This window comes from Scophthalmus maximus, chromosome 10 (genome assembly GCF_022379125.1).
Source record: "Scophthalmus maximus strain ysfricsl-2021 chromosome 10, ASM2237912v1, whole genome shotgun sequence".
NCBI lineage: Eukaryota > Metazoa > Chordata > Actinopteri > Pleuronectiformes > Scophthalmidae > Scophthalmus > Scophthalmus maximus.
The window spans coordinates 4,802,501-4,822,500 of record NC_061524.1 but is presented as its reverse complement, the minus strand read 5'-3'; the positions used below and the strand labels follow the sequence as shown (position 1 = coordinate 4,822,500).

General features: G+C 46.2%; 1 protein-coding gene across 4 annotated transcripts in view; it reads left to right on the top strand.

Moving 5' to 3' along the window:
- meis1b (Meis homeobox 1 b) overlaps window positions 1-20,000 on the top strand; it is a 110,549-nt gene that overhangs the window by 16,791 nt on the left and 73,758 nt on the right. The window contains exons 4-10 of one of the 4 annotated variants that reach the window (XM_047334926.1): window positions 1,130-1,252; window positions 4,811-4,895; window positions 13,526-13,743; window positions 14,974-15,115; window positions 15,478-15,528; window positions 16,159-16,209; window positions 17,820-17,966. In XM_047334926.1, the coding sequence (XP_047190882.1) occupies window positions 13,547-13,743; window positions 14,974-15,115; window positions 15,478-15,528; window positions 16,159-16,209; window positions 17,820-17,966 (588 nt within the window). In that variant the 5' untranslated portion in view covers window positions 1,130-1,252; window positions 4,811-4,895; window positions 13,526-13,546. Of the gene's footprint in view, window positions 1-1,129; window positions 1,253-4,810; window positions 4,896-9,455; window positions 9,627-10,645; window positions 11,502-13,522; window positions 13,744-14,973; window positions 15,116-15,477; window positions 15,529-16,158; window positions 16,210-17,819; window positions 17,967-20,000 lie in introns of those variants that run through there. The other 3 variants (XM_035605845.2, XM_035605846.2, XM_035605844.2) reach the window with 3 other exon arrangements.

The following is a 20,000-nucleotide window of genomic DNA, read 5'->3' as shown; positions in this document are numbered from 1 at the left end:
AAAAGCACTGGCATTAGCCCGGGGGGGGGGGGGCACTGAGAGTTTGTCCACCGGCCAATCTCCTGTCAGTCTTAATCCAGCTATTGAACTGCGCGTTTGGTTTATTTAGTTTTCTTGCCAAAGTCATCACCTGAAGTTCATCGTTCAGGGGAGGGGAGGGGAGGGGCCCCCGTCTGTGTAAGTGTTGCGAGTTTGATCGGCCAAGGATGTAAGTGACCTACTGTACTGTCCTTCTGTGAAAACAACTGGAGGATGTTTAATTACTCTGCAGTAGCCCCCTTTTTTCCCCCCTCTTGTCTCATCTTACAGCGAAACTCTCCCAACTTATTCCTGGAAAAGGTGATAAAAAACGTGCAGAAAGAATAGGAGACTAATCGGCAGACTAATTTGGCCTGATGTGTTAATACTTCACGTTGACTCTCGGAGGTGGGGGGGGGGGGGTGGCGGCAGTTCAAAGCCGGGGGATGCGGAGGTGGGATCTGTGAACCAGCCTCCGCCGCACATGTCAGAGGGCCGCCACATGCCCCGAAACAAAACCTCAAAGCCAAATCAAGTGCGTTTACAGTGTAATAACAGTGACATCATGCAGTTTCCCCTAACTATTCCCCGAGTTATGTTGAGTCCAATTTGCCCTAAAATGCTCACATACACACACACACACACACACACAGACCAAAGTCACAGGCACACACACACTTCTCCCCTGCGTTGTACACCCGCAGCCTGTTTGTCTTTTATCTTGCGCTGGCCGGCAGATGAGGACCATATGCCGCCCCGGCGCAATTACAGTGTGGTGAATTGGTAGAACAACGAGGGGGCGTTTTAACGGAGCAGTAAACGCAGGTAGAGGGGCCTTCGCTGAGCCGGATCGGGTTGCACGGAGACCGACTCTCAGACAGCCAGCGAGTGTGTTTGTAGACCTGTGTGAGTGTTCGTGTGCGTTCGTGTGCACGACAACACAACAGATAGCGGAGTCGTCGGCGTATCAGCGGAGACGTTTTTGTCCAAGCGCCTGTGTCACGCATGCACACAATGCACCTGTCTGAACGTCTGAGGGTGAATCACACGTGATCTGCAATGGTTTTGGTCACGCGACCCCAACCGAAACTCTTTTCTTGTGCCCCGACAGGTGAAAGGTCACTCTCTAAAATGTTTACGTGCGGCCCTGTGACGTCGACTCCCCCCCCCCCCCGGGACACTCGGGATTGACCCGCGCTGCTTCCTAACTCACCGGTAGAGTTGTCTGTCACAGGTAGGAACTCTTTTAATGTACAGAAAAAGAAAAAAAAACATTTCCAGCACTGGGAATAACTTGGATCCTACTTTCACAAAAAAGTGCATCATTCTAAACGACATAATACACTTCAGAGTAAAAGTACTCATTATAAAGAATGAGTCCTTTCTACCTATATATATTCTGTTGCATTACTATTCTTGAGGTGTTAATGTTGTAGCTGTTTGGGGAGGGGCTAGTGTTAATGATGTCATATGCTTTCCAATAATTTTATCTATAAAAAAAGCATCCTATTTCATATATTGATCATAGGAGGCATGAGCTGAATGTGCAAAGTTACTAGTGAGGTGTCATATGAAATGTAGTGGAGTAAAAAAGTACAGTATCCACCCCTGGAGTTGAAAAGGAAGTACCTATAAGAGCACTACTTGAGTAATAACTTAATATTACTACTACTAATGATAACAACAACAGTAATAACATAATAACTTATCTCCACCCGCCCCTGCAGATAGTTTCTTCTCTTCTACGCTGTAAAAATTGTGACACTTTAGATGTTCGGTGACGGTTTTTAATTCCAGAGTTTTGGCGAAAGTGACAGGAACTGGGAACGCGGAACTCGGGCTGCAGTGGAAGCTCTCGTGGTTTGGTGGTGAGGAGCGAATCCAGGCGCAGTGTAATCACTGCTAACATGTCAATTCACTCTGATTAACTCTGTCACTGGCTCTTTTTTTTTTCTTCCCCCCTTTCGGAAAAAAAAAGCACACGTGGTCAGCCGCCGCCGCCGCCGCTCCTCTCTCTTGTTGGATTACACAAATATTTACAGTCTGTTTTTCCAGCTCAGTTATGTTTATTCAAAAGCGGCAGATCTAAATGCATATAGATTGTTATTTAACTTTTGCGTAGGGCGAAAAAACCCTGCACGTCACCAAACAACCACCTGTTTTATTTGTTTATCTATTAGTCATTTTAGATTATGGTATCTTATACACTGTTCATATTTGCAGATTTTTCTTCACAAATCAGCAAAAAAAGTGGAGACCTTTAATTTTGCTGCTATTTATTTGACATAAATCGGGTTGTGTGTATGTGTAGTATTAGTAGAAACACATCACACTGACACAGACAGAGGCTTTTTGAAAAACATAAAAAGTTTAAAATTACACTGAGATATTTTCAGTGCAGTTTAAGCTTTAATAAAAGACAAAACGTTTTCCATTCTTCAGAAAACACAAAACACATGCGCGCCGACGTTCTCCAATGGAGAGTTTCATTCCAGCGCTCGCAGACAGATTTATCTGAGAGAGAAAAAAAAACGCTTTATGGTAACGATTTCAGGTACAGATCCTCCGATGCCGTCTGCATTTAGAAATTCAAGGACGGAGTAAAAAAAAAAAAAAAAAGAGAGAAAAAAGAAAAGCGGGAGGGAAGAATAATTATCGGAGACAGGTGTGGTATAATGTGTGATAAACAGAGGAGGAAGGAGAGCGACAGAACAAAGGGTATAAAGATAGAAGTGTCAAACATTAGCGAGTGCCAAGTCGTCTGTTGTCGTCTTTTGATGGTTATGACACTTGTGATAATTAACAAAAGCTAAGTGGAATAAATTTGCAACAAATTATGCTTACCTTGATTCTTTGACAGTTTGCGTGCGAGTTCCAGACGAACTTGTCGCAGAAAAAACTTCGTTCGAAGAAGAAGAAGAAGAAGAAGAAGAAGAAGAAGAAGGAAAAAGCCTGAGTGGAAATTTCTTTTTTTTTTTGAATTATTATTATTACAAAGGAAAAGAACAAATTCCTTCCCATTGATTGCTGCAGAGCAGACGCGGTCGTCTGTGCTTGACCTCGTACAGTATCCCGGACCTTTTTGGGCGGAGTCGCACATTAAACGATGGGATCTCCGACGCGATGACGTGACCGCCGACCTCTTCGTGACCTTGCGCTGGAGATAACTTTGTTTAGGGGGGGGGGGGGAGGTTTGTTGCCGTGGCTGTGGGCTCACCGGCTTCTTTTTTTTTTTAAAAACCCGCTGCAGTCAATCAGCGTGTTTGGTAATCTGATTCGCCGCTGCCAGGGCCGGCCGAGTGGCCCGCCGCTGAACTGGACTGCAGGAGCGTCTGAGCCTGACATGCTGAATACTTTGCTTTCGGCGTTCGCCCGGACGTTGCACGAAACCGACTGGAATTTATTTTGACGTCCGTTTCGTGACGATCGCTGAACCTGGGCCTTTTATCTGAAGTTGCCTCACACTGTCAGTCTGATCCCAACCCCCCCGAGTTTTTGTTTCAGATCAACTGCAGATCGTCTCGTTGGGCGTCTGGCTGTTTTTTAGAAAGTATTTTAAGGATCTGTTGGGTTTTTTTGTTTCCAAATGAGTAGCAGCCTCGTGCCTGGATGCATGTCAGCTGTGATGTCTCCGGCCTGCTGGCGACCTCCGGGTCGCAGCGGGCTCTCCTGGTCATGTTCTAATAGAAGAGATTCAGCTTTGTGTCTGCGTAGGTTTTCTGAAAGACAGATATTTGACATCATTAATCTCTTCCAGTGCTGAATTTGCTTGTATGTATTGTTTAGCTTCTTACATTACCAGAAGGAAGACATCAAATAACACAAACATATTCTGGGTGGGACAGCACTTGACGTCCCTTGTGATCCTGTTATCTAACACATTGGACTGGATTTCAACATTTAGGGTATTGTTGCTGTTATTGAAGTTTATAACATTGATGAATTCCTATTTCTATATTTTTGTTTGACATATACAGTTTTTTCCTTTTTTTTGCATTTACACCTGACTTTTTCTTTTCTTGTATTACAAGTCTGACTTTACCAAAGAGGAAACTGAAATGAGCTTGAGCCTTTATCACCTTCATTGACATACTGTGCACAGTGGTTTTGTAGTGTAGTGTTTGTGTGTGCAGACGTGTGTGCAGACGTGTGTGCGTGCGTGCGTGTGCGTGTGTGAGTGACGGCTGTACTTTCATTGTGACCATGTGTTTACCGCAGACTGGGGGATACAGATCCAGCCACAAGCCAAAGCGCCGGTCGTGGGTAAAGGTTTTTATTTTCTACCAGCCGCCCGCCTCGGAAAAAAAGGAAAGAACCCAGCCGGCCATCATGTGGAGGAAGGAATGGTTTTACTCTGAAAATCATCAGAAAAGGGCCGTGCGGCACGCTTAGGCCGTAAAGTCTAAAGGAAAACAGTGTGTGCGTCAGTATGTGTTCACTCTGTGTTGAACTTTTCTGCTCGACATCGATATCGCCTGTCGTTTCAAAAGGAACGTCCACGAACTAACACAGAAAACAACACGTGGGCAGTTCTTTAAATCCTCTGTTGTAGTTCATATAGTGTATTTTCATATCCCGAACGGTGTGTTTTTAGAATTCTACATACATGGTACTTGAATTTAAGAAAAAAAATCTGATATCACTTCCAGATATTAATACATTTCGGGGTTTGGTTTTCCCTCAATTGTTGTTTAACGGAATATTAATTGAGTATTTTAACGTGTGTAAGTATCACGTATTGAATGAAAGCCGTTCATGGTGCGTCGTCCTCACAGCTGATGTCTCTCTGCAGGTTCATCGCCACCAGGCTCTGCTGTGCTCCCAGGCCACTCTCTGCTGCTGCTGCTGCCCTAAACTCACACCCATCCAGGAAAAAGATGAGTCTTCACACCTCTCCTGCAGCCTTTCACCTCACTCCTCCTCCCTTCCCATATCACTCTGTTTTTTTTTCTTCTTCTTCTTCTCCTCCTCTCTGGTTTTATTGCCCCGGGCTCTGACACCCAGCCCCCCCCCCCAAGTCCTCATCGTCATCCTTCATCCTTCTCACTTCCCTTCCCCTCTGCCCCTCTATTTCTCCCTCTCTAAGGTGCTGATCAATTCACAGTCTCCGTGGGAGGTGTGACAACCCCCCCCCCCCCCCACACCCCTCCTCCATCCTCTCCCATCCACCCACTGCCACCCTCACCCCTCCTGTGTCACCCTCACCCAAACCCCTCACCCTGTGTGTTTTTCAGACAGGACAGAGGAGTTTCATTTAATGATGACGATGACAATATCCCTTCTCCTTTTGCTCTTCGTCTTCTCCTTCTGTCCTCCTCTTTTCACTCCCTCTCCCGTCACTATCCGCGCTCAGCCAAAAGTGTCTGCGACACCATTAGCACACCTGAAATAATAGTGGCGGTGCCAAATGTTGCTGGGAGGGGAGGGCGAGGGACCCTGTGAGAGAGAGAGAGGGAGAGGGAGAGTTGTGTGTGATGGAGTGATGAGCTCCCCGTCTATCTGTGGGGATAATTCAGACTCAGCAGCCTTTCAGAGGAAAACTGGAGCTGCTGACCCGGTGGCCGGTGGCACAGAGTGAAAATTGACTGGCAGCATTTTGGCACAGTTATTATAGTGTGTGTGTGTGTGTTTGTGTGTGTTTTATATTGGCACGTGTGCTTGAATGTATACGTTACTAGGTCTATATATACACGTATGCATCTAATTTCACACACTTCTCACTATATGGCAAAGCAGCTGTTCATCACATTATGTATCTATAGGTGTGTGTGTGTGTGTGTGTGTGTGTGTGTGTGTGTGTGTGTGTGTGTGTGTGTGTGTGTGTGTGTGTGTGTGTGTGTGTGTGTGTGTGTGTGTGTGTGTGTGTGTGTGTGTGTGTGTGTGTGTGTGTGTGTGTGTGTGTGTGTGTGTGTGTGTGTGTGTGTGTGTGGGGCTGTCAGATCCGAGCAGCTCGTGTGTTTGCGGCTCTTTATCATGAATCCACATGTTCCACATTAATGTTGCACCTACACATCAACTGTTCAGAGGAGAAGGCGTCGGCACTTTAATTAGTTCTAAGTTCAAAATTATATTTTTATAAATTTTTTAAACCATCTAGAATGGAGATCAGCTGACTTTGTTTTTGTTCTTTTGAGTTTTGCCTCAATTTGCAAATATTATAGTCACAATAAATGCAGCAATAAAAAATTTGCAGATCTCCTCCTGCTTTATTTATAATCAACAACTCAAAATTAGACGACTGTACACACACACACACACACACACACACACACACACACTGGAAAATTGCAATGAAATAAATCTTTTATTAGCATGTTTTAATAATGAACAAATATCGTGAGAAATAAAGCAAGTTAAAGATTAATTGTTCTGCATTTAGGAAAATAAGACACACTGAAAGAAGTGGGCCAAAATAGTTTAACAGTACATTTAGATTTGACTTCTTTTTAAATGATGTGAGCAGGACAATGCATCGCTCCATGGCGTGTAGTTCCGAGCAGCGCCGGTAGAAGGCGCAAATGATTAAGCATTAATGTGTGTGAGGGACGAGAGGAGCTCCACATGAACGTTTGAGGCCAAACACTGCAGGACCCAGCAGCAGGAGGGAACTGTCCCACAGGGAAGTTACCTTTGATTAAAAAACAACAACAAACAACAACAACAACAACAAAAAGTGTGTCCGGTTCCATTTCTCGAAATGAACCCATTTCTTTACTTTTATTTTACAACATTAACCACGTGTCAGCGTATTAAACCCTGACGTTTTCGGTGCCATGTAATTATTCTCCGGAGGAATTTTTGCCAATTATCTTTATAATAAAAAAAACAAACTTAAAAAATCGCACTATCCTCCTGTTACACTTATGTGAGATAAACTTTTTTTTATTGAAATCATTCAGTCTACACTTTGATGAAGTCCTAACAGTTTGAAAACGAGGCCATCGCCACTAGTTTTCTTATGTGACATGATAATACAGTCACTTTGAAAAAAATAAAAAAGAATAATCTCCGAGTCACAGGTAAATCATCTGCTTCTACACGAAGCCGATTTTGTCCTGACTGAATAATTTCTCCCTGCTCCCCAGAAAAAAAAACGCAAACCCTAATGAATCCAGGCGATTTGCTCTGACAGGCGATGATAATATACGAGTGGTTTCCATATATAATTAGATGTTGCCGTGCAGAAAACTCTTGCAGCAGCAGCAGCAGCAGCAGCAGCAGGTCGATCTATCCTCCTGAGAGGAGCAGAGAAGAGACTCTCTCTCCCTCAGTCAGGGGCCTTCTCGTGCAGATCCCAACACGTCCCGGGCGCAGAGCTGCGGGGCTGCACAAAAGTTTGACCTCGGTTTGACTCCTCGGGCTGCCAGTGTGTGTGTGTGTGTGTGTGTGTGTGTGTGTGTGTGTGTGTGTGTGTGTGTGTGTGTGTGCGCGCGCGCGCGTGTGTCCCCTCCCTCAAACAGCCACCGGACGAGCAAGAGTAACACAGGGCGGTCACTGAGAGCCGGACAGCGATTCATATCTCTGACCTGGAGCTGAATTTTTTATTTTATAAAAAGGAGGATTCCAAAAATATATATATTAAATTGAATATTTGCACAACGTCCCGTTAGAACTCAAAATAACTGCATGGTGACTAAAAATAGTGACACAGTGAGGGACACGCGCAACTTTCTGTGTGTTTTTGCATGTTATTATTATTATTATTATTATAAAGGGCCACAACTTTCCCTTTGTCTCCACGCGGCACAAGTCTCAGGCCGCGTCTACATAACGCTCCCGTTTGTGTCGGCGAGTCAACCCGCGCTGTCAGCTTTGCCATTCAGCCGCCGGAGAGTTAATACCTGCTGATTTTATTTGAAACGACTCCAAGCATTACCGTCAACGCAAAGCGGATTAGACAGAAATGACCGTATTCCCCCCCTGCTCTCTTTTTTTCGAGGATGCCCCCCAAAAAAGCGCTGACCCTCACGAAAAAAAAGGGGAGCGAAAGTGGAGCTTCAGTTTTGCTTTTTTTTTATAGACGCCAATTGAAGAAGCTTAATTGCTTCATAATGCCACAGTGGTTATTTTACAGTGACGTTATCTCCCTTCGTGGTAATTAAGTCGTATTACTTGTAAATGACTCACTAAAAAAAAAAAAATACAGTGTGTACCTTATGTGCTGTGCGGTGGAGTGAGCTTGCGTTATCCTGTTACGCACGAAATTTGACTGAAAGTGGATTAAAAACGTAAGCTTTTCATTTAACCAAGTTCCCCCCCAAGACAATAAGAGTGGGGAAAAATAAGTTTCAACAAAATAATTATTTAATATGTCGTAAAAATATAAAAGGGAATGGGAGAATGAGAGTCTTCTACTCACCAATGAATGACTGAATTAAAAAAAACCCCACGCGCGTAATATTTTGGGTCCCGGTGTCTCTGTGCGTAAAAGTCCGTGCGTCCTGCCTGCGCGGCTTCCTCCTGGCGTCTCTGCTGTCCGCTGCAGCCCACCAGACTGATGCGGGGAGGCTTTTGATATCGTCATTTCATGCCTGTGTAACATTGTCCCATCGGGTCCCACAGCGCTCGGGGTTTGTTGTGTGTTTTCTTTTTTCTTTTTTCTCTCTGTGCCACAGGAATCACCGCTGAATGTGTGAAGCCGCATTATCGTGTTATGACACCGAGTTTCTGGCACCGGGGGCAAGATGATCGATGAGTGAACGCACTGCACGGGGTGGGAGGGGGGGGGGGGTGGAGAAGAGCCCTTCAAGCAGCCTGTCACCCACCAGCAACACCTTATGAACATAATCTGGGAAATCAAGAAAAGAGTTGGGTAAAGCCCTTTGTGGTGACCATCAATTGAAAGTAGCTGCAAAAATAAACCAAATATTATTTTTGAATTCCTGGAAAAAAGCTTTACGCATGCCTAACCCTGCCTAGGTAACTTCATAAATATCTTTCACACTTTATTTCGACATAGTTAAACTAACTTACGTTCCTTAGTTGTATTTTTTGGGGGGGATGAACTAAATAAAATGTCGAGCAATCAAACAGGACGAGATACATTTGCAGTGGTTTAATTAACTTCATCCACACGTTATTTAGTCATATCATTACTCCACTTCAAATCAGTCGAAGTGAATTATAAAGCTCATCGATATTTGACCAATAACTTGAACAGTCTCTGCCTCTGTAAACCACGTGAACACTCAGGTTCATTAAAAAGAGAAAAACACTGGATTAAATAAAGAAACTATAGGCAGGGAGAAGGAAGGTGAGAGAATCTGAATCTGCGAGTGAATCTGTTTGTTGCTTGTGTTTGAATTTAGAATGGAAGCAATTAAGATAGAGGTGTGTGTGTGTGTGTGTGTGTGTGTGTGTGTGTGTATATATGTGTGTGTGTGTGTGTGTGTGTGTGGGGGTGGGAGGGGGGGGGGGTGCTATAGGCAAATGTGGCCTATAACCGATCAATCAGCCCCCGGATCGATCGTGTTGAAGGGGGGAGCCAATGGGGGGGCTCCCATCTTTGTGCCTCTCTGCCATTGGACGGCCCGGGCAGACTGGAGCGACCCATTCGGCGCTGCTGCGGGGGAGCGAGGGCTGGACGACATGTGAACCAATGCCACTGGGTAACGTATCTTTCAGACCTTCACTCAGTGTGAAGATGAACAGTCATTACACTGATTTGGCATTTTTAAAAAATATTGTTGAAACTGAACATAAGCAGTGCACCCAACTGATTGGGATATAAGTTGCATTTATTGTCCTGTTTAACACTTTCTGGGAAGTCTTCCTTTATGCATCTCCTGTCTCGAGTGTCATTCGTACCAATGTAAAGCTGGAAACAAAAATAGGCTGTAAGGCACAAGAGTCGCAAGAAACCTGCAGGACTGGATTCTGTCTTCAGTGGTACAGTGTGGATTTCATTCACACACACTTCACAGCCAATCAGATGCCTGGGGTGGGGTGGTGGTGACTGACTGTAAAACTATTCAAAAGAACTATGGTTTCAGATTCACAATACGTGAATAAACTCTGATTATAGATATGAACTGATTTAGACCATATCAGTCACCAGACTACGGTTCGCGTCACTGTCGAGAGCCTTGATGTGATGATGATGATGATGATGATGAGGACATACCTGAATATCTCACATCGGAGCTGAGAGCAGGTTCAGCGAGTCTCAGAAATAATCCCCCAAAAAACCAAAACCCAGTGTGTACACACACGCGGGCTAGAGAGACACAGAGGGGGAGACGTCGTCCCCCCGGGATCCTGCGGGCGATTCACGAATCCAGGGAAGAGTCGAGTTTGTGATGATGAGGATGAGAGAGACACGATGAATGCCTCGGTGGACATATTCTTCACGTGTCTTCATCCCGGTGTTGCTGCAGCGGCGACTGGCTGATGGGGCTCGCGGAGTCCTCCCACACACATACACACACACACACACACACACACACACACACACACACGCGCGCGCGCGCACACACCCCCCTCCGTTTGCGCACGACTTGCTGCAGCCCGGTGCGTTGTGTAAGACGCGACCTGTTATGGCCACCACTACTTCCGGGTTTCAGCAGTCTGGTCGAGATCCTCCGCTCCTCCTCAGCTCCAACACACACACACACACACACTCACACACACACTCACTCACACACACACACACACACACACACATCCATTGTACACAGAAGGGGCAGGCGGCTCCTCGCGCGCACACTCGCATATATTTACGCACACGCAGCGGCGGCGGCGGCGGCAGCAGCATCGATCGTGGCTCCTTTAAGAAAAGCTCTAAGCCAGAATTATCACCCCACCTCCTCTTGATCTCCTCTAGACGCTTTTGCATAAGAAAATCAAGCCGGGAGCCGAGAGTGATCAAAGAAAAGGCGCAGGGGAGAGAGAGAGAGCTGCTCCGGTCCCTAAAAACTGTGCTTGTGACCGTTCGCGTTGAGCTGGTGCCGATCCCGCGGAGACGCGCGTCGGGACCATCATTCATCCGGTACTTTTTTTTTTTTTTTTTTTTTTTTGACAAGCACCCCTCGCGTTCTCTCTCTCTTCTTTTTTTCTTTCTTCTTCTTCTTCTGACTGACAGGCGGAGTGGCAAGAAAAAGCCATGAGAGTCGCCCCTTCTGTTTGACGGGGGCTGGTGTTTTTATTTTATTTCCAACCCTGGTTTTTTGGAAGAAGGGAGTCTGGTCTGGTGTCGGCGCCGCTGCCGCGAGGATAGCCGAGGACCTACACCGCCGTGCCCGGGCTTAACTTGCGCAGAGAGCAGGGGTGGTGGGGGGGGGAGAGCTGGCTGGCTCTTCACCGCTGCGTGGAGAACACACACAAGGCATACGGGATTTTTCTTTTTCTCTTTTTGGTTGCTGACATCGCCCTCTCATTTATTTGGATTTTCTTTTTTCTTCATTTTCGTCTCCACCCTGGCCTCAGAGGGGATTTATCTAAGCTGAGAGGACGACCAGGGAGTGAGGAGGGTTATGGCGCAACGGGTACGTAGGGCAATCCCCCCCCTAGAAAAGAAAAGAAAAAAAGTTTCTCTAAGTCTCTGCTGTGCTTCAACGCGATCCTGCACTGTAACGTGGCTCAATGGCACACACACACACACACACACACACACACACACACACACCCCGCACGGACACGCAACACTCGCGGCGAAACTTTCTGCGGCGCGTCCGTCCCTCCGCGCTGCCGCTGACACATGGAAACACACATTTGGTGTTTGTCGTCTGTTTTGGCACCGGGCATTACGCGCGGCCGCGCTCTCGTTTTTGCTCCGGCGAAAAACCGGCTCCGACCGAGAGACACCGGGAGGGGACGGCAGCGTGATCATATCTCCCATCGGCCGCGTTTCTGAGATTAGTTATGACAGGCCGGTTACTGGAAGCGAACTGGGGAAGGGGAGGGAGGGAAGGAGGCAAAACAAATCCCCCAACACTTCTCCCCGGACCGCTCCGCCAGGATTGCACACTGAGTGGAGCATTTGTGAACTAATCCAGAAAAGAAAAAAAAAAAAATCCCAAAACAGAAAAGAACAATCAGCGTCAGTTGTGCCGTTTGACGCAGCGCAAAGTGCGCGAAAAACCACGAACTATCCCCATAAAACGCCGGCGAGGCAGACGTTTTTAAGCGATGAGTTGATGGCAAACGCTTTGCTTCATACACACTCGCATGCAGGGCTGCTCCCGGGTCCTCGCTGCACGGACAGTAAAAACGGCACAGAGACACGAACACACACACACACACACACACACACACACACACACCGGGGCACGTTTCTCTGCTCGGTTCTGGCACCGGCGCTGCACCACGCTGGGGTCTCTGCAGCCTCTTTTACCTCGAAATGCTCAACTTAATGCAAAACTCTTTCCCTGGCGCTTGTTTGTAACTTTCAGAGAACACTGTCAATAATTCAACCCCCCCCCCCCCCCCCACCACCACCAGATTTGTATTTCACTTTTTTGTTTGCAAGCCTGAGTATCAAAATGTTTTAGTTTTTTTAGAACAGCAACTCCCACTACAACAATGTAAAGACGGACACACACACACACACACACATTGTTAAACTCAAAACTTGACGCGTGAGAATAAAAGAAAGAAGAAGAAGGAGAACGTTTTCCGTGCAGCTCCGGCTCGAACACCGTCTCCCTGAAAAAACACACACACACCACGCGTTTTGCTTGCTTCTTCTTATTTTGCTGCTGCCCTCACTAGTCTCGCTGTGTCTTGATATATAGGTAATAACACGCTGCACAATTATGAGCCTTTTAAAAACGATTAGAAAACAAACTGTATGTAAACACGTTTAGGACGTGTGTTATTGTTGTTGTTGTTGTTGTTGTTGTTGTACACAACAAGTGAAATCACAGGACAGGACAAACATGGTTAATTAAGAAATAATAACAACTGAGTCGCGTTGATATAGTTTTACTGCCTTGACCCCCCCTGTAAAATTTTAAACATATTGAATAATTCATATTAATATTTGTTTGTCCCTTGGAGCAACAAGGGGTCACCGGCAGTAAAGTGAGAGCAAAACTAGTTGCTGTTTTTTTTGCACTTCAGAATAATTGTCCTGCTTCAAAAGTCACTTGAGTGTTTCCTCGAAAACTATTAGAAGAAAAATTACAAACGACTCCGGGGAATTTATTTTTCTCATGCTCTGCATACGTGTCGTGTAGTTTGAAAGACAGAACGAGCTCAGTGCACAAGTTGAAATGAAGGAAAAGCTGCTGAAACACGTCGACGGGCTCGTGGAAATTACTGAAACTATTTCTCATTTGACACATTATTTATTTATGTTTTTTTAAGAAAAGAAAAAAGTCGCACTCCTCCAAACTTTGAACAGAACTTCTTTCTGATCGTGTTCTCCCGACTCCTGAAGCCACAGGACCGCGACTCGTGGTCTCAATATTCCTGTTGCATGTTCTGTTGTATATTCACTTGTGGAACCCGCGTTGTTTGTTGTGTGTGTGTGTGTGTGTGTGTGTGTGTGTGTGTGCGCGCACAGTACGAAGACCTGCCGCACTACGCGATGGACGGGGTGGGCATCCCGACCACCATGTACGGGGACCCGCACGGCGCCCGGTCCATGCAGGCGGTGCACCTCAACCACGGGCCCCAGCTGCACTCGCACCAGTACCCGCACACCGCCCACACCAACACCATGCCGCCCAGCATGGGCTCCTCCGTCAACGACGCCCTCAAGAGAGACAAAGACGCGATATACGGGTAGGTGCAAGCCTCGGACCGGTCCGGCATGGCAGGCGCGGATCCAGGCCCCGGAGGAGGAGGAGGAGGAGGGAGGGGGGCAGTGGGTGCAGAGTCGCTCCAAACACCGGCTCAGCAGCCCGGGACAGTCGAGTGTCCCGGGGAAGTAGTTCAGCACATGGAAAATAGGAAAGAGTGCAGCAGACCTGCAGCTTTTGTTGTTCTGTAATAGTTTATTTATTTATTTATTTATTTAAAAAAAAAACAAAAAAAACGCAGTTTGGGAATTTTACGCGTTCGAACGTCAGCCATGTTCACCACATGCTCCTCCTGCCACTGACAACTGAACAAACACTGGAGGAGCAGCAGAGAAGAGGAAAAGAACCACTTGAGCAGGCTGTCACACGCACGTCCTGCTCTGTGGTACATTTCACTGGAAATGTATTTCGACTCTATGGAAATTAGAATTTAGTTTGTAGGTTTTTTTGTTAGAATTTAACTTTCTAACTTTTCACATTTTATTGTGAGCAAAATAATACATTTAAAAAAAAATATTTTGATTAATTGTGTGCAAGGCCCCTCAACAAATTTAAAAGAATAATACATAAGTGATGTTTTAGGGGAGATTTTAGAATATGTCATTTATTATTTTACACAAAATTAATAATTTAAAAAAAGGGGGGCTGAACGTCCCACGAGCAGTTTCACCACCTGACGCCTTTTAACGACACAACTTCGGTGGTGGTGGTGGGGGGGGGGGCACGTGTCAGCGATGCATCCGCTGCAACACTTAAACAATAAATAACACACAACACTGCTCATCCACCTCCACCGCTTCACGGGACTTTTACCAAACACACACACACACACGCGCACACACACACGCAGTAATCCAAGCCTGAGTCCTGTGTGCAAGGAAATTGTTTGAGTGACTCTCAAGCCTTTACGCCATTAGGCGCGCCTAGATTTAATCACAGGAGTCTGCCCGCTGCTCGCAGCCTCTTCTCCTCAGACTCTGCATAATATCATAGCATGAGGCTGCGGCGGCAGAGGTCCCGGTCCCGGTCCCGGTCCGGGTCCCGGTCCCGGTCCCCACGGGCGAGCTGCAGCCGGAGAGTGTGGAGAGGCGCGGCTGGCTAGATCCAGCCCCGGAGTATAGTGCTGACCCCGGCCGCTGTGTTCCTCTCTCCGGTGACATTTACTATTGTGTGTGTGTGTGTGTGTGTGTGTGTGTGTGTGTTCCCCCACCAGGCACCCCCTGTTCCCCTTGCTTGCACTGATTTTCGAGAAATGTGAATTAGCGACGTGCACCCCCAGAGAGCCCGGGGTGGCGGGAGGAGACGTGTGTTCGTCGGAGTCCTTCAATGAAGACATAGCGGTGTTTGCCAAACAGGTCAGGAGAGTTTGACTCTTTCTTTCTTTCTTTCTTTCTTTCTGTCTTCTTCTTCTTTTTTTTTAAATCGTGCACGCCCGGGCTTGGTTGAGCTCCTCTTGTACCTGCGTTTAAAATGTGGTGGACTTTTGTGCCTCAAGTGAATTCTGCTTTTTTTTCTTCTTTTTTTTTAAAAATACAAAATGAAATGACATTTTAATTCAAAGTGTTTGTCGTGCGTAAAGTTGGAATTAATGCCCATCACTCGCACGTAACATTTGATCTATTGTGTATATATATACTGCATGATTTATAATTCGTCATAGTTTATATTCAAGGGGTTTACAATAATAAAATTCTTTTTCTTTCTTTTTTTTTTTTAGATTCGGGCAGAAAAGCCTTTATTTTCGTCGAATCCAGAATTGGATAATCTGGTAAGATGTTTTTGTTTTTTTCATGTTTATTTTGAAACGACACAGAGTTAGAGAGATTGTCTGATATTAGTTTTGAATAACAGCATGGCAGTTGTTTGCAGTGTACATGTGTGTGTCAGTCAGTCAGTCAGAGCCATGTAGGGGCTTGAAAACTTCCAGCACAATTGGAGGTGATGTTCCTCTTGTTTTTTTTTGGGGGGGGGGGGGGGGGGGGGGGGGGGGGGGCTGTTTGATATCACGATGCCCCCCCCCCCCCCCCTTGTCTCTGCAGAAGAAGGGGCCGCTGTTTGACATGTTTTCTAGAACCCCTTAGAACTGCAGAGTTTTTTCATGCTCACACACTTTGTGCACTTTGCAAACGTAACGTCTTTTCCCCCTCCACCACTAATAGATCTCTGACTGACTCCGAGGCTTATTGCAGCGCCATGTCTGCTCTCCATATTGCAATAACGTCCAAGTTTTAATATCAGTCCCCCCCCCCACACGCACACACACATAAAAAAATAGATATTCACATGAATATATATTTTTCCCCGTCTATGCAGTTGTAATGTGTGTAATATCTAAAGGATTGTGTGGAGCTGCTGCGAGCTCATTTCTTTTATTTTATTGTCATCTTTAATTTTTCAGATGATCCAAGCCATCCAAGTTTTACGATTTCATCTTCTGGAGCTGGAGAAGGTAAATACCGCCCCCCCCCCCCCATCTCTCTGTCCAGTGAACCACCCTCGGACCTTCTACTTGGGGCTGTATATTTTTGCATAAATGTATTTTTTTTTTTTTGCTGGTCGCTTATAATTAGCGTCAAAATCAATCACGGGGCCAATTTCTCTTCCGCGTTTTAATCACGACGCAAGCTGCTACAACTGGAACGGATATATATCTGTGTGTGTTTGTGTGTGTGTGTGTGTGTGTGTGTGCGTGTGTGTGTGCGTGTGTCTGAGAGTGTGTGTGTGTGTGTGTGTGTGTGTGTGCGCATCCGAATCCTCCACCGCTCTTTGCTCTTGATGAAGTTTAATGCTGGGCAAGGTGAAACGTATATATGCCAACTTTGTGGGCTGTTTTAAAAACATTTTTTTTTTTAATAGAAATTATTCTTCTTTTTTTTTGTGGAGGGCAAAAGGCCCCAGGCAGCCATCTGTGGGGAGAGAGGGAGGGAGGGGTGGGGACACAGACAGTGGGTGCGTAAAACTCTGGATTTGGCTCCGCGTCAGATGGACTCCGCCGACGCTTTTAACTTTTTAACTTTTAATATCGTGAGTCGTTGTCAAAGTTTTACTTTTTTTTATGACTTTCTCCTCGTGCGCTGCCGCGCAGTTCTCACAGCTCCTGCCGTAAAGCTGTTTGTTTCAGCAGCCATAAAAGAAAAGTCAGCCTGATAAAGTTTACGGGGGATCGCACCTCCTCTATATCTGACATATAGAGGAGCCCCCCCACACACACACACACCCCGTGCGTGTTTATATAGGATGCGTCGCGTTGGCTGTGATAATCTAATGTAGTAGACGGAATTAAAACAGTTTACCTTAAATGTCAGTCAAGCGGGTCACACACACACACACACACACACACACACACACTCTCCTCTAATAGGGCCACTACCCGGGGCACCGATGATGAATTTAACACGCGTGTTGAGTGCGTCGCAGCCCCTGAGCCTCTTGTCACTGTCAATTTTCGACGATATCTCTATTTTGAGAGGAGGATGAGGAGGAGGATGGGGAAAAAACAACAACAACAACAACACAAGGTTGCTGTATCACAGTCCGGATGGAAGCTCATGCGCACTGCCACTGCGTAACGGCACGGCACGGCACGGCACGGCGCGCGGGAGGAGCTCGGCACATGGACGAAGCACTAAGGGATTATTATATCAGGTTTACTCATTTCCAAGGAAAAGTGAAGCAACAGCAAAAACTTTTTTGGGAGTCGAAATAGCGAAATAAAATGTGAGTTATTTATTTATTTTTATTTTTAACCATGTCGATCACCAATCTCAAAACGATAATGTGTTGTCACCGATCAGTGACACTTTTTAAATATTTAAATATGTGCCATGCAACAGTTGCGTTTGTTTAATTATTTAAGATTGCGTAAAATTCAAAACTCCTCGGGGTGCGTGCGTGCGTGCGCGCGTGTGCGCGCGTGACTGTGAGAGAGAGAGCTGGGGCGGTGTTGTGGTTGCCCATGTCACCGCAGTGTGATGATGATGATAATGGTGCCTTTTATATTTGGTGTGTGTGAAGCCTCATGCCTCTCCTCTCTTTCCCTGCTCCCCCCCCCCCCCCCAGGTACACGAGCTGTGTGATAACTTCTGTCACCGGTACATCAGCTGCTTGAAAGGAAAGATGCCCATCGACTTGGTCATCGACGACAGGGAGGGCGGCTCCAAATCAGACAGCGAGGAAATCACAAGATCATCAGTGGCCCTCGATCAGGTACATCTCTCTCTCTCTCTCTCTCTGTGTGTGTGTGTCTGTGTCTGTGTCTGTGTGTGTGTGTGTGTGTGTGTTCTCTCCCTGCTGGTTATTCAGCTATTCTGGGTCACTACTCCGCCGCCGCTGTTATTTGCATATGATTAGGGCCGTTTTACATTCCATCCATTGGAATAGAGAGAAAAGAAAAAAAGAAAAAAGAATCAGAATAATGTTGCTATTATTGGCCCATTAGGACTTGAACCCGCAACCGACCTGGGGAGATTAGCTCGAAAAAGCATCGCCATAAACTTGACCTGTTTCATGTCGATTTTAATTTAGTGCCTCTCTCTCACCATTTTGCCCCCTCCCCTCTTCCTCCTCCTCCTCCTCCTCTTCCTCCTCCTCAGTCTCTCTTTCCGATATTGAAACAAACCTGAAACGTTATCAGCTTCCTCTCGGTGACGGAGCCCAGGAGAGAGGCTCTGTGGTTGAGGTGCCTCGGTTGCTCCACTGGCGAAGTTCACGGTTCATCACGCGTCTTGTCGGTGTTTTTCCTTAGACATGAGTGCACATTGCTTATCGAGGACCCCCCCCCCTCTCCCTCCCCTCCTCCCTCTCCTCCTCCTCCTCATCCATTTCGCTCGGGGCGAACAGATTCAGCGCCAGTAATAAGAAGAGCGTTTATTTCTTTCCTTTTTTCTTCTTCTTCTTCTTCTTCTTATTGCCACAGAAGCAGCGCCGGGCATTAAAGGTAGATTAGGGAGTGGTTTTTTTCTTCTTTTTGTTGCAAGATATCAGAGATACCACCGCGCGGCCTTCCTTCCTTCATTATGTGCTCCACTGGCTGTGGGCACTCCGGGGACATTGTAGTGTAGTGCGCGCACAGGCATGACCCTAATGGTCCTCACGCCGCCGTTAAATAATGATAACAGCAACCGATGATTAGAATTATGCAAATCTGGGATTTTTTTTTTCTGGGCCCCCTTTTAAATAGCTCTAGTCATTTTGTACATGGTTACAGGCAATGAGACGACGTATCAATAAGTTAAACCACCCAAGGCTTATATGAAAGTAGTGGCTATACCCTGTGGAAGCCTGTGAGGGGAAGAATAGAAAAAAAATCGAGTGTCCAAATTAAAGGGATTAGTTGGGTAGTCCGGCCAACATAAAAAGCAATGAAGCGATTAGGCTAAATAATTTAAATCCGCGGACTTCCATATGGTTGAGTGGCTGGTCTGAGTGGAGGCAGAGAGACAGCCACCGGCTTTCATGTTCCACAGGGCTCAATGGCAGCACTGGGAGCAGGACTGGGGCCTGCACTGGGAACCCTACCACCCCCCACCACCCACCACCACCACTCCTCCATCCCCTTCCCCTTATGTCTGATTATGGAAATGGGTAAAAAGATCACCCACAAGATAATACTTCATTTAATCCAGCAACAGAATTAAATAACACAGACGTGCACTTGTGCATTTAAGTGTCTCTTTGAACCGCTTGTTGTGATCCTCTCGGGGGGATTCAGTTGTCAAAAGTTTTTTCTTTTCTTTTGATAGATAGGTCAGGACATTGGAACGGAGCCCTGTGTTATATAGATATGGAAATGGGAGTGTGTTAAAAAACCCCATGGGTTTCAAGGTATATGAAGGAAATTATGTTGTGCTCGGGGCACTGATGCAGATCTTTAATTGACTGTAAGATGAAGACATGGCCTAATTTAATATAATGATCCTCCCCCACTACATATACAGTCGATTCAGGACAAAACCGCATGCGCTCGTGTTTACGCCGACAGAAACACACAAGTGGACGACGGGCACAGTCTTGCATTAAAAGTCGAAGGGAAAACTCTTTTGACAGATGTGTAATATTGAGGGATGGGCTGATGCTGCAGCACGATAACATGGAGACTGTTCACAGCGGCGGGGCTGTGTGTTAAATGGGCATATCCAAACAGGGAGAGGGTGCACGCGTCCCACTGCTGAATACTCATATTGTCAGTCTAATGGCACTGCACTTCAGGACTTGCAGCTGAATATATATATATATCAATTT